Raw genomic sequence first — 14,532 nt, 5'->3', positions numbered from 1 at the left:
CGCCGAACAGGAATGTCAGGACGCTACTGCCACACCGATTTTCACCAACGTGACGAAACGAAGATGGCGCCCAACACCGGCGCAACACAAATGCACAAAACCACACACACTGAACGTCGGATGGTGCGAGGGACGGATGACAACGTGGATGCAACACCTCACAGGTTTCCTCTTCTGTCCCTGTATGCCGATGACGGGAGGGGGAGGGGAAGGGAACCTTGCTAGCGCCCGTTTCATTTCTTACAGAAATGGGCATTTATTGCTAGTTTAAAAATAATCCTGCCTTTAATGGGCAGTCAGTGCAGCTTGCATAATAATGGAGTGGCTGTATTTTGGGCTGTTTGCAGCTGTTTTAGGACACTCTCCTTACATCTAGCATAGATGGAATTGCAGTAATCGAATTCAGTTAAAACCAAGGATTGAACTAGCAGTCTAAAGATGTCTGCTGAGAAATACGATCTGATTCTCCTCAGCTTCCAAAGATACCTGAAGGATTTTTTCACTATTGAGGAAACCTGAGGCTCAAATGTGAGATGACTTGTCAATTATACACCTAGTACCCTAAACGTAGTGTCTAGGAGGTAGGACACCTTGTCAATGGTAAATCATATACAGTACAGTAGAAGGGGTTGGTTACCACAAGAAATTTAGTCTTATCTCTATTTAAATTAAATTTAATTCGGAAGCCCAACAAATCAAAACCAAGCGTAATCTGTAAATTAATTAGGGACAATTTCCGGAAGACCAATCTTGAAAGGGATATAGATTGTGACACCATCCGCATAAATGAGTGCAACCCCACTGCCTCCAGTATTTCACCTAACGGAGCCATCATAACATTGACAGGATTGGAGATAGTAGTGAGCTCTGAGGCACCCAGAAGTCAGAGACTAGGATGGTGAGAAGAACCTGACAACTTCACCTGATATGATCTAGATTTTAAGAAGCCACAGACCTGGTACCAGTGCAATGGCAATCCTGCCTGCTTTGGGGATCAGAGAGCCACACAAGCTTCCCGCCCCCCACACTGGTGTCAGGTCTGTGGCAGCAGCACTTTGAACAAAATACTTTATATTGTTGAATATTCTAGAATTGTACACAGAGGATTTATGATTGGATACAAAAGCACTTCTGAGGACATCAGTTATCAGGTACTGGGGGTTATTTAAAGGGATAAATGATGAGATGAGGAACTCTGCAAAGGTTTAAAAGTTAGAAGGACTGACCCTGAGTTGTTCCCTTGTTTTGATGTCCTGTCTACAATCTTTATACAGAGAAAAATTATGTACAGTTTCAGGCTTATTTTCGAAAGAGAAGGATGCCCATCTTTCGACACAAATTGGAAGATGGGCGTCCTCACAGGATCACCCGAATCGGCATAATCGAAAGCCGATTTTGGGCGTCCTCAACTGCTTTCCGTCTCGGGGACGACCAAAGTTCCCAGGGGCGTGTCGGAGGCGTAGCGAAGGCGGGACTTGGGCATCCTTGACCCATAATGGAAAAAAAAGGGCGTCTCTGACGGACACTTGGACAACTTTACCTGGTCCTTTTTTTCTTACGACCAAGCCACAAAAAGGTGCCCGAACTGACCAGATGACCACCAGAGGGAAATCAGGGATGACCTCCCCTTACTCCCTCCCTGTGGTCACTAACCCCCTCCCACCCTCAAAAAAAATTTAAATATTTTTTGCCAGCATCAAATATCATACCCAGCTCCATGACAGCAGTATGTAGGTCCCTGGAGCAGTTTTAGTTGGTGCAGTGCACTTCAGGCAGGCAGACCCAGGCCCATCCCCCCCTACCTGTTACATTTGTGGTGGTAAATGTGAGCCCTTCAAAACCCACCAGAAAACCACTATAACCACATCTAGGTGCCCCCCTTCACCCATAAGGACTATGGTAGTGGTGTACAGTTGTGGGTAGTGGGTTTGGTGGGGGGGGGGGGGGGTTGGGGGGATCAGCACACAAAGTAAGGGAGCTATGTACCTGGGAGCTTTTTCTGAAGTCCACTGCAGTGCCCCCTAGGGTGCCCAGTTGGTGTCCTGGCATGTCAGGGGGACCAGTGCACTATGAATGCTGGCTCCTCCCACGAGCAAAGGGCTTGCATTTGGTCATTTCCGAGATGGACGAAAATCGAGGACGACCATCTCTAAGGTCGACCTAAATTTCGCGATTTGGATGTCCCTGATTGTATTATCGAAACGAAAGATGGACATCCATTTTGTTTCCATAATACGGGTTTCCCCGCCCCTTCGCCGGGATGTTCTGCGAGGATGTCCTCAGGAAAACTTGGGCGCCCCTTTCGATTATGCCCCTCTATGTATCCTTTAGAATTTGATATTACGCTTAAACGTTTTTTTTTAGTGTTCTGGTAAAGTGCAAGTTTTTGACATTTTTATAGGCACTCATCAAAATTACCCCTTTTGTGGTCAGACTCAGGGTGCAAGCCTGCTGGACTCCAAAGGAAAGAATAGTCTCTGGCCTTTGCCCAAGGCACTCAGGGCCTTATTTTATAAAGGTTACGCTCCTAAATTACGAGCATACTGAATGCTCCAAAATAGATTATGCTCGTAATTTAGGGACATAAATTATGCTCATAAATTTAGGAGCATAAATTTTAGAACTGTAAATTTAGGAGCATAACCTTTATAGGATAAGGCCCTCAATGTGACGTATGGCCTAAGCAGAAGTTGTGTAATGGAACAGGGAAAACCCCAGGCTAGTGGTGAATTGAAGGTTCATGGCACTGGAGCCCCAATAGAGCTGTTTCTGACTGAATTGGAAGCCTCAAAAGAGCAGGTGGACACTATCGGGCGTCCTAAAAAATTACGGGTGAAAAACTTTAGCCAGCTAGACCTCTTCCTAGTGTTGAAAACTTCCACAGAATTATGACCAAGTTTTATTACTGGGGCTTTTTGTAATATTTTAATTTGTTGTAACTTCTCAGTTGAATTCACTGGCTTCTTTTATGGAATACACTCTTGACCGATTCAGAGAAGGCGGGCTATAACTAAATAAAATTAAGATTACTTACCACTACAGTTCAGAAGGTGTGTGAAGAAAAAAGACTGTTTGTGAAACTCCTCAATTGCAAGAACTATTGGCCCGTCCAAGCTACTCCGCAGGGTTTTCTTTGAGCCACTTTTGTCTGCGATGAGCGATTCCAGCATTGTTCTGACCATATACAACTAAGAAAAAAAACGAAACCTTAACAATGGGCAACAGAAAGGAGCCACAGAGAGGGTATAAAGCACAAGACAAAGTCCAAAACAGCAAAAAGAAAGCACTAAGAGCATAGACGGTCGGTAGCCCAACTGTTTGGGGAGGCTAAAGGGGGCGGAGCTTACCTCCATACGCTCCGTGGCAGCGACGTCAATGAAGAAAAAGACTACAGGCTCGCCGCCAGCTTCTCCCTTCTCTCTGCACACAGTGTCCCGCCTTCTGTGGTGATGCATTTCCTGTTTCCGCGAGAGCGGGACACTGTTTGCAGAGAGAAGGGAGAAGCTGGCGGCGAGCCTGTAGTCTTTTTCTTCATTGACGTTGCTGCCACGGAAATAAAAGATGAAAATGCGCGGGGCAGGAGGGTGGGCTGCACCACAAGCGGAAGTCGACAATTGGGCTGGGGAGGCTTAGCCTCCCCAAGCCTCTTATACGGGGCGCCTATGACTAAGAGCCTTCAAAAATAGGAACACAGATCTTTAATAATGTAGCTTGAGCATCAGTCTTGTATTATTGACCTGACACGGGCCGTGTTTCAGCGCACAGTGCCTGCATCAGGGGTCGATGAATTATTCTCCAGCAATTCTGATATTGATAATCTGATACACAAAGCGGAGATACCTCCCCACACAGTACACTAAGTTTAGTCCTCTACTTCTCTTAGTCGACTGCAAAACAAAAAGTTCATTTCCGGATTATGGAAAATTGTTTTGCAGTCGACTAAGAGAAGTAGAGGACTAAACTTAAAGTGTATTGTGTGGGGAGGTATCTCCGCTTTGTGTATCAGATTATCAATATCAGAATTGCTGGAAAATAATTCATCGACCCCTGATGCAGGCACTGTGCGCTGAAACACGGCCCGTGTCAGGTCACTAATACAAGACTGATGCTCAAGCTACATTATTAAAGATCTGTGTTCCTATTTTTGAAGGCTCTTAGTACTGTCTTTTTGCTGTTTTCAACAGAAAGGAGAAACAGATTCCTCATTTCTGTCACATTTGTGTCTGGTCCAGTTTGTCATGTATTTATTTATTTATTCATTGATTCATTCTCAGTGCTTGCTATACTGCAAGTTGTCCATGGAGGCGGCTATGTGGTTTACAATGTTCTTACTGGGGGTAATATTCAGCCTGAAGCCGAAACGGCTTGTAACTAACCCCTGCTGAACGAACCCTGGCTTTCACACAGGGCATAGCACTGAACTTATTATTGTATATCTCTGGTCAGCGAATTCCACAATAAATTGGATAAGATTTAGATTTAGATCTGTCAGTTGCGTTTGATCTAGTTAATCAATCATTATTGCTTAACAGATTAGTTTCAATCGGGATTTCAGTTAAAAGTCATCCATGGCAGCCACCCTTTTTTTTTTTTTACCCACAACTACAGAATATGTGGCAGACTTGGCCAGTTCCAGACTACATTGCAGCCTGACCTCTACCTAGAATATTATTAATTGCAGGACAGGATCTGTGAAAGGAGAGGTACCAGAAGTAGTCTAGGAGAGGCACATAGGGGTCAGCACTCAGAGCAAGGGCCTGTACATGGCCAAATTTTAGGTGGGCCAATAGTTGGTTATCAGTGGGCACTAAGCACCCCCATTACTCTTCCCTCTCAGCTCCACCCCACCTCAAAAAAGAAACAAAACCAAAATATTACAATGACTATTACTACTACTAATTTCTATGGCGCTACTAAATATACACAGCGATGTACATATTCTATGCAGGTACTTTCTCTGTCCCTAGAGGGCTCACAATCTAAGTTTTTGTACCTGGGGCAATGGAGCATTAAGTGACTTGCCCAAGGTCACAAGGAGCTGCAGTGGGAATTGAACCCAGTTCCCAAGATCAAAGTTCACTTCACTAACCACTAGGCCACTCCTCCACTAGCAACATTCTATGTAGAATCTCAAATAGGGAAAGGGCATGGGACTTGATATACTGCCTTTCTGTGGTTTTTGCAACTACATTCAAAGCAGTTTACATATTATATATGGGTACTTATTTGTACTTGGGGCAATGGAGGGTTAAGTGACGTGTGAAGAGTCACAAGGAGCTACAGTGGGAATCAAACCCAGTTCCCCAGGGTCAAAGTCTGCTGCACTAACCACTAGGCTACTCCTCCACTAGCAACATTCCATGTAGAATCCCAAATAGGGATAGGGAAATGGGAGGGATAGGGAAATGGGACTTGATATACTGCCTTTTTGTGTTTTTTTGTAACTACATTCAAAGTGGTTTACATAGTATATATGGGTACTTATTTGTAACTGGGGCAATGGAGGGTTAAGTGACTTGCCCAACGTCACAAGCACTTGCAGTGGGAATTGAACCCAGGTTGCCAGGATCAACCTGGCACTAGCCATTAGGTTAATCCTCCACTCTGCCGGATGGAGAATCTTCAGCTACCTGGAATGCTAAATTGCAGCACATTGACTCGCTGATGCTAGCATTGCATGCATGCTCAGTTCTCGCATGTGAACTAGGCATACATGAAAAACGAGCATGCTGCAATGCCAGAATTAGCAGCTCAACCGGATGCTGCCGACTACTGAAATCTGGCATACTCTGGGTTTTCTTCAGCTGGTGGGCCAGATAAATGATTAGTGTGCCTGGCTGCTGGGTGAGCCTGAGCAAAGCCGGATGGGCTTTAGCCCACCCATGGCTACACCCCTGATTTACAGGGAAGTAGGTTGGTGATGGAAAGTGAGAGTTCCAGCACTGGCAGATGGCCAGGCAGAAGGCAACACACTGGTTCTCCTGTCATATTGTTTTGTTTTTTTGAGGAGGGGGGGGGGGGGAGTCACAGTAGTTGAGATTATCTAAACCCTGGATTGTATAAGAGAGAGTTTCAAGTTATCACTAGGCACTCGATGGAGCTGGCTTGCTTTCTTACATTTTTGTCTTGTTTAAATGGTGGTTGTTTCTGCATTAAAACCCCTGGTTATGTGATGCTCCTCGGACTCCAATGACCAAAGAAAGAAAAAAATGGATGTACAGTGGTCAAGGGACTATGGGGCCAGACATACCTGTGTGCTTGAGGGTCCAACTGCTCGTCGTGGAACTTTGATATCAAATCCTCCTTTGGGATCTTTCTCACCCCTCAGGCAGGGATCATTAGGAGGCTCCCGTGCACCATCCCAGTCGCAGATCGTTTTCCGTATTGCTTGTAGGACACTGAAATAATAAGCATTCAGATCTGTAGAACTACATCTCTGTAGGGGAGACATGCAGGCCCTAAACTCTGTATTATAAAATGAAAACATAACTTTCATTTTTCATCTTCATTGTTATACCACAGAGCTCGTTAAAAATGTGGAGTTACAGTTCAGTATCAGGATGTTTCTCCTTAGAATCCAGTATCCACAATTCACACTGTGAAAGAAAGCACCGACTCTAGTTTTTCATGAGTCATGAGTTAGAGCAGTGGGCTAAGAACCTTCAGCATTGCCTAGGGAAAGAGAAAGTACCTGTATGCAATATCTAAACTGCTTTGGTTGTACCACAGAAAGGTGATATACCAAGAATCTAATAAAACAATAATACACACAACTGTTGTTACACAAGCACACAAACACCCCCTCCCTCAATTTTCAAAACAAAAAAGATACAGCACAAGTTGACTTTAAAAATTAGGCTGTGGTGGATGTAACATACACACATATAATTTAATTCTTCACAAAAAGTGGTGCAAACCATGCCTAACTTTTCAAAATGCACAATTCATAAAAATACCCCAGGAATACTGCTCCTTCCCCTAGCCTTCAGAATACTCCTTATTTATGAGTACAAAGTTGAGTGTGCATTTTAATTACATGCATAATTTTAGGCTACTGAAAAGTCCATTATGGCTTTTACACACCGAGGTCCCACCTGAACATTTGAAAATATAGTCCTTGGTTTCTCCACTCCATCAAATTCTTGCTCTTATACTCCATAATCGTTTTTTCACTTCTGCATCAGTGAGTAACCCATGTGTCCCCATACAGTACTAAGAACTGAGAGGACTCTCGATACCTTCATATACTAATGGGACCAATGTTCTGTGCTTGCTCGCTCATGGCCTGATCACACTCCTTTTTTCTGTAGCTCTAATGACAGACAAGAATACTGATCTGGTGGCTCCCTCCTGAATGATCTCTTCCTTTCTCTTGGGTATTCCTATTGTATTGGTCCTATACTTCTTTCTCATCTCTCCTGCTCTTGGGATTTGTGCATTTAGTGCATCAATTCTATGCTCCTCTGTCCTGATCACTCTTTTTCTCTTTGACCTGGGCTCTACGTAGAGTACTGACTCTCTGCTGCCCTCACCTGACCACTCTTTCTCCTGGGCTCCGTATATGGGATGCAGGTTAAGTATCTCACCTGATCAGGACATTTTTCTTCTTCCTAACAGCTTGTCTCAGGGGCTCCCTCAGGGTCACCTGAGCAAAATCTTGCAAGGCAGCATAGATGGTGTTCCTGATGGCCTGGTTAAAAACACTCTCCATTCTGCCCATGAGCACCTGCAGACCTTTAATCATAGCAATTACCTATGGCAAGAAAAACAGAAAAAAAAAAGTGAGTGCATGCTAGATATCATCGCTGGACCAGGAAGCGTCGCTAACAATAAACTCCTACACATGGGCAAGAAAACGCAGTCCACAACATCCTATAGGGAATGAAGCCCTTGGCGACTTACATCTTTTCCATAATAAGAGATTTGCAGGTCCCAATGAAGAAGGATGAGGAAGATGCTCTTATCAGGGTGTGAGTTATGATATCGTGGCAACAGTACAAAATAATGGACAACAGTGATCACAAAGGGAAAAAACACTTCTGTGTCTTGAGACATGGTATACCAACTGGAGTTGAGGAGTTTAGGTTTAGGGTTTTCTTTGCCTTTAGATAAGACACTTTATAAGAGTAATTCTATAAACTGGCAGTAACATTAACATGCACATTACATGTATAAGTGTTTAGAATACCAGCACTTACATGAGTATGTATGCATTTACCCAAGTGCTTCCACCCCTATTTTGCCGAAACTACATCCCCAGAATGTTTATACATGATCTCTTCAGCACATGTACATGTGCATGTACATGTACATATATGCATGCACATGTACATGTACATATATGCATGCCCTGGGATTGGTAACGTGGAATGTTGCCACTATTTGAGATTCTACATGGAATGTTGCTACTTTTTGGGTTTCTGCCAGGTACTTGTGACCTGGATTGGCCATTGTTGGAAGCAGGATACTGGGCTGGATGCGCCATTGGTCTGACTCAGTATGGCTATTCTTATGATCTTATATGTGTATTTGAGCATGCAATTCTGGTTTCAAAAGAGATACCACAGAATTAGAAAAGGTTCAAAGAAGGGTGACTGAAGCGATTAAGGGGATGAACTCTTCTCATATGAAGAAAGGTTTAAGAGTTAAGGACTCTTCAGCTTGGAGAAGAGACGGCTGAGGAGAGACAGGATAGATGTCTACAAAATTCCGAATGCATTAGAAAGGGTAAAACCCAAATCGTTTATTCTTTTGAAAAGTACTAAAACTAGAGAACGATCAATGAAGTTACATGGTAATACTTTCCTAACAAATAGGAGAAAATATTTTTTTACTCAATGAATAATTAAGCTCTGGAAAGTTTTGCCAGAGGATGTGGTAAAAGCAGTTTGTGTTATCTGGGTTTAAAAATAAGTTCCTGGAGGAAAATTTCATAATCTACTATTAAGGTAGACACAGGGAAAACCACTACATATCCTTGGGGTTGGTAGCATTGAATCTTGCTACTCTTTGGGATTCTTCCAGTATCTGTAACCTGGAATAGCCACTTTTGGAAGCAGGATACAGGGCTAGAAAGCTTGGACTTTATTTTTGACTTTTTAGTTTTATTGTAATTATATGTTGATGAAACTACTGTATTTGTTATGTGATTTTATGTACTTTTTTGTTTGCCACTATGGATATGGGTGGGTTATAAGTAATAAATCCAACTAGTATGGCAAATTCATATGTTATGCAATTTTCTAAAAGCACTTTTCTATATGGAAAACAAGTCTTACACAAAATTATAAAATTCTATAAGAATGGTGCTAACATTTATGTGCCAATTGCATAAATGACTAGAATAGTGCATAAATCTAGGTGCACAGTTATAGAATTGTCTCTATACCTCCTTTCAACCTATACTGGGTGTTTATGGCATAGGCTACGATACAAACCTCAACGAAGGCAAACTTTTCTTCACTGGTATAATTGTAGCGTGTTGCCCGCTCGTACTCCTCAGCTGTTCCTGGGCAGTCCTTGTTACAGAACTTATCTGTGGGATGTACCAGCTTCCAGGAGTACTGAAGAAAGGACAAAGAAGAAAGGAACAGGACTGAGACAGATAATGGCAGACAATGCAGAACAGCCTGGAATATGGATATTAGTTAACCTTCATTTCCAAATATATGGAATGTAAAAAAAAAATAAAAAATAAAATAAACCCAGTTGACAGCTCATGCTGGAAATCTTTCAAGTCTAATTTGGGACAAAAATACGGTAGAAAATATTTCTGGATATAGGGTGGGGAAAGAGGGGAGCAATGGTGAAAAGACAGGACAAACGAAGTTCAGAGGGTGAGAGTAGAAAAGTTGTAGAAAGACTTCTGCATGGCCCTATTAGGCCTGTGTCACAAGTACTGTATGAGCATCAGGTTCTCACCACCTGCATGGCATGAGCCATGAGTGGACCCCAACTGCAAAATGTGAGGCACAGACACTCACCACCTCCATGACATGTGCACTCCACTTTGAAAGCAGCTGAAGTCCTCGCAAAGCCAAGTCAAAGAGCTCCTTGTATTCTTCATCCGACTTCTGGCTGTCCAACCCTGAGCCCGTTACTACCTGTGTGATATCACAAAGCAGATAAGAATGTAAGAAAAGCTATGCTGAGTCAGCCAAGGTCCATTAAGCCTAGCATCCTGTCTGGGACGATGGCCAGTATTCTGTACATTTATTTATTTGGATTTATTTACCGCCTTTAGGAACAGATTCACCCAAGGCAGTGTACAGCAGGCCTAGTTTAACATAAAAAAAAACTTACAATTTTGTTAACAATAGTAAAATGACCAAATATAAACATAAATACAATCAATGAGTAAACTTGATAATATGTCAGTATAATACAAACAATACCATAATAAACAGCATGGAAGAATATTCAAACATAGATTATAATACAATGTCAGCATAATACTAATGAAAGACCTATTAAGCAATGGAATAGAACATTTAGAGCCCTGTTTACAAAGGCGCATTAGTATTTTTAATGTGCTCCAACCGTGTAGTCTCCCATAGGAATATTATGGGCATCTACACGATTAAGACACGCCTTTGTAAACAGGGCCCCTAATTGGTTATTATTGTGTATTTACTTTGGCTCTTTATTGTATTACTATAAATTTGTTTACTCTAAACTCTTAACGAATTATGTACTGCTTACTCAAGTTCTCTAATTTGTTTTGTTTTTACTATGTAACCTTTTGCTGTTTTCTCTTCTTTAAAGCTCTGTAATGTGCTTTGTTGATTATCCACAAGGATTATCCAGATGAAAAACCTGAACCTGTAAATGCATCCTGCACCTTGTTGCAGAGAATCCTGCAGAACTGCCTGTTATGCTGCTGTTGGTATGTAATGTAATATTTGCCATGTATCATGTGTATAGTTTATTTATGGATAGTCAGTAATATTTAGCCAGCAAAAAAAGCTGCCTTAACTTAAATTGCATAGCTATAGATAAATGGATGAATATTGTTCCTATGTTTAAAGCCAGCAGTGGTCACCGCAGTCCACATATATATTCACTGTTTCTCGCTATCTCATTAGCAGTGCTGAATGCGTGGAATATATTTAAATACTGTGGTCTACATTAAAAAAGAAAATAAAATCCTCTGACACTTGAATATTACCTTTATGAGTACAACAGTAGAAATATAGTTTCTTCTCTAGAAATCTGTCTCCTTCTTCTTTTCCACTTTAAACAGAAACTATTGCTTCTCTTTTAAAACTCAGCATTTCCTGGTGTTTTTTTTTTTTAAACCCTCCACCTCCCACACAGGCCTTTATTTTTGCAGCTCCAAGTCATTTTTGTCACTAGCCTTCGTTCTGGCTAGGTACCTCACTTCTGGAACTCAGGGCCGGCCCTAGGGTTTCTAGCGCCCTCCTGCAGTCTATTAGTCGGCGCCCCTACCCATCCAGAGGCGGGATCACTATGGCTCCGCCTCCACAGTAGACACACCCCTTTTACCAGCCATGGCATCATTGAAAATATTACACCAGTATAGAAGAAAAATAACTTAGCACACAGACCAGGAATTAGGAGAACAGACAGTCTTGCCAACTCTGAAAAACAATGTGTTATCAAAATTTCAGAATCTAACAAACAGATCCCTATTCAGACACTTGGCCTTGCAGTCACACATGTAGAACAGAGATAGCCCCTCTTCAAATTCTTTAAAAATTAACCTGAAATCCTAAGAAGTTAGACTCTGCATGCAGCACAATAGCCTTCCCATCGAGCACAGCTTAGGATCTAGCTAGGACAGTCTTAATCAGCATAAACTAACATACTCTACAATCTGAGTTGGACAGACTAACAGGAGTTACTGAAGTGGGAATGAGAGATAGGTGATGGTTAGGAATGGAAAGCAGGAATCTAGCCCTCCTGTCCTGTGAGTTGCTGTGTTGGGGGTGGGGATGGAAAAGGGTGGGTCAGGTGCAGCACTAAACAGCAGTCTCTGACAAAACAAGGGTCCAGGCTCTGCTGTGCTGTCTCTGTCTGAGCCCTCTCTGGGCAGAGGACAGAGGTTAGCTGAGCTCCCACAAGTTATTTCAGAGCCAGATTCAGTTGGATCAGTGACGTCCTCTGACAAACACAAGGAGGATATTTCTCTGCTTGGGAGGGGGGAGGGGACGGGACAGAGAGCTGACAGCTTTGGAGCCAGACTGAGATGAGCAGCAGAGATTAGATTGCTTGTAAAGTGACGCCCTTGAAGGCAGGCGCCCTCCTGCAGTGCTTACCCTGCTTACCGGGTTTGACCGGCCCTGCTGGAACTTCTTCCCCTCTAGCCACTCTGGGCACTTCCTCCTTTTCCCTGCTAGCCCCACTAAAAAGATACAATTCACCAGGGAAGTATACACCTATGTGATATGTCTCAAGTCACAGTCTGCTTTCATTTTTGTCCGGCCGTTCTGGTATATCACTGTACCGTTCCAACACCCACAAATATTATCCTCAGATCCTCTTTATGTCTTCAAAGATTATCAGCACACAGCAACACAGTAGATAAAGAACAATTGGCCCAGCCAGACTGCTCTCCATGACTTAATGCACTCATATTACTACTACTACTACTACTTAACATTTCTAAAGCGCTACTATGGTTACGCAGCGTTGTACAGTTTAACAAAGAAGGACAGTCCCTGCTCAAAGGAGCTTACAATCTAAAGGACAACATGTGCAGTCAGCTTACAATCTAATGGACAACATGTGCAGTCAATTGGGGCAGTCTAGATTTCCTGGATAGAGGTAAAATGATTAGGTGCCGAAGGTGACATTGAAGAGATGGGCTTTGAGTAAGGATTTGAAGATGGGCAGGGAGGGGGCTCTGTGTATGGGCTCAGGGAGTTTGTTCCAAGCATAGGGAGAAGCAAGGCAGAAAGGGCGGAGCCTGGAGTTGGCAATGGTGGAGAAGGGATTTGTCCTGTGAGCGGAGGTTTCGGGTAGGAGCGTAAGGGGAGATTTTATGGTATCCTAGGTTGGCATATATACACCGATTCCATACAGCAATCCGTACTGCACTGCGTGATTAGTAAGTCCAAACAAGATTCAGAATGAGAATACCAAGATACACAGATAACTGGCCAAGCTCCATGGTCTTGGAACAAGATGCTCCAAGCATCTATAGAAACTATACTCAATCACACAATTCCAAAAAACAAGTTCTGAAAAATAGGAAAAACGTGCTAAGCTTTCTAATTGTGCAGTGAATTTCATGGGGAGTTCCACTGGTTATTCCTGGTACCATGAGGTTCTGTACGTGGCTTTGCTGCATTAAACAGTCATACTCATAGCCTGGGGTGGGCAAGGGGAGTGGTGTCCCCCATCCACACGTCACAGGTGCCAATGCTGAATTGGTCCTCCCTTCCAATACTGTTAATATGGACTTCCTTACCTTTTGCCCCCCCCCCCCCCACCTTGCCCCAAAGTTATCAAGTGAACTACACCAATGGATGAGGTTGCACTTACCTCACTGTTGCTGTAGCGTGCCAGTTCTGAGATGAAACGGATATGGTCGTCTCGGATCTGGACCATCTGCTCACAGATGTTGTATTGAGGACTGATGCTGCTCTGAGTACAGGTCCACCTGGGCAGAAGACCAATGTCTTTATAATGAGGTAGGAGGAGCTTGCACTGCGCCATCTGTCAGAAGTATCGACTTTATACTTAGATATAACAGAGCTCACATATAATCACCTGTCAGAAGCGCTGCCTTTAGAAAGAGGTACACAGCATTTGCAGTTAGTCTTCTCTGAGCAGAACGTGGTATGGAGGGTTTGCACTCTCCTTTATCAAACCCATCTCATTTGAGAGTAGAGGTTCGAGCCCCGGTCTCCAACCTTGACTGGATTCTGAATGAACCTTCTAAGCCATGTGACCCCAGTAAAGAGAAAAACCTCCGTTCCCAACTTCACATAAAAGTAGAACTCATCTTAATATCGAACAATCACAAGGAGTTATAGAACTCCAAGAATCTCACTACAAGCAACAAGAATTCCCGTTTGATACGTTTACATGGTCTTAACCTGGGGAAAGAACACCTCATGCTACAGACAGACAAAAGACTGCACTTCATGCTCTGAATGATTTTTGTACCTTGGAAAAAGGAAAAGTAGAGGTATAAAGAAAACTCAGAGCAGAAACACAGGCAAATGCATTTACACACACAATCCTAAACACAAACACACGTGTGTACAAAGAGTCAGGTGCACTGGAAGCAGACATGCTTATAGACACAAACATGTATGCATGTTTATGTGTATTGTTTGAAGACAGAACACATGCAGCATGAATGCACTTTGAGAGCAGACACTTCTTTACTGCTTTTAATGTTATAAACAAAGCACTTACATTGTTTTTAACTGTATGTGACTATAACCAGACTGACTCCTGATGCTGGCGGTTTTTCACTGAAACATGACTCCATGTCAAGTCCATCTGAGTTTATAAGTGACTCAACTTTTCTTGTTCATGCCCTCGGTGAAGACTTTCCCT

The 14,532-nt window shown here is 42.9% G+C and overlaps 1 protein-coding gene across 7 annotated transcripts in view; it reads right to left on the bottom strand.

Moving 5' to 3' along the window:
• Window positions 1-14,532, bottom strand: part of CYFIP2 (cytoplasmic FMR1 interacting protein 2) — a 107,440-nt gene that overhangs the window by 47,654 nt on the left and 45,254 nt on the right. For all 7 annotated transcript variants that reach the window (XM_030211480.1, XM_030211481.1, XM_030211478.1 and 4 more), the window contains 6 exons: window positions 13,507-13,624; window positions 9,984-10,103; window positions 9,438-9,563; window positions 7,587-7,753; window positions 6,251-6,398; window positions 3,035-3,188 (listed from right to left, as the gene is read on the bottom strand). In XM_030211480.1, coding sequence (XP_030067340.1) covers window positions 3,035-3,188; window positions 6,251-6,398; window positions 7,587-7,753; window positions 9,438-9,563; window positions 9,984-10,103; window positions 13,507-13,624 — 833 coding nt within the window. The remainder of the gene's footprint in view (window positions 1-3,034; window positions 3,189-6,250; window positions 6,399-7,586; window positions 7,754-9,437; window positions 9,564-9,983; window positions 10,104-13,506; window positions 13,625-14,532) is intronic.

This window comes from Microcaecilia unicolor, chromosome 8 (genome assembly GCF_901765095.1).
Source record: "Microcaecilia unicolor chromosome 8, aMicUni1.1, whole genome shotgun sequence".
NCBI classification, from domain to species: Eukaryota; Metazoa; Chordata; class Amphibia; order Gymnophiona; family Siphonopidae; genus Microcaecilia; species Microcaecilia unicolor.
This window is presented reverse-complemented; position numbering and strand designations above follow the sequence as displayed.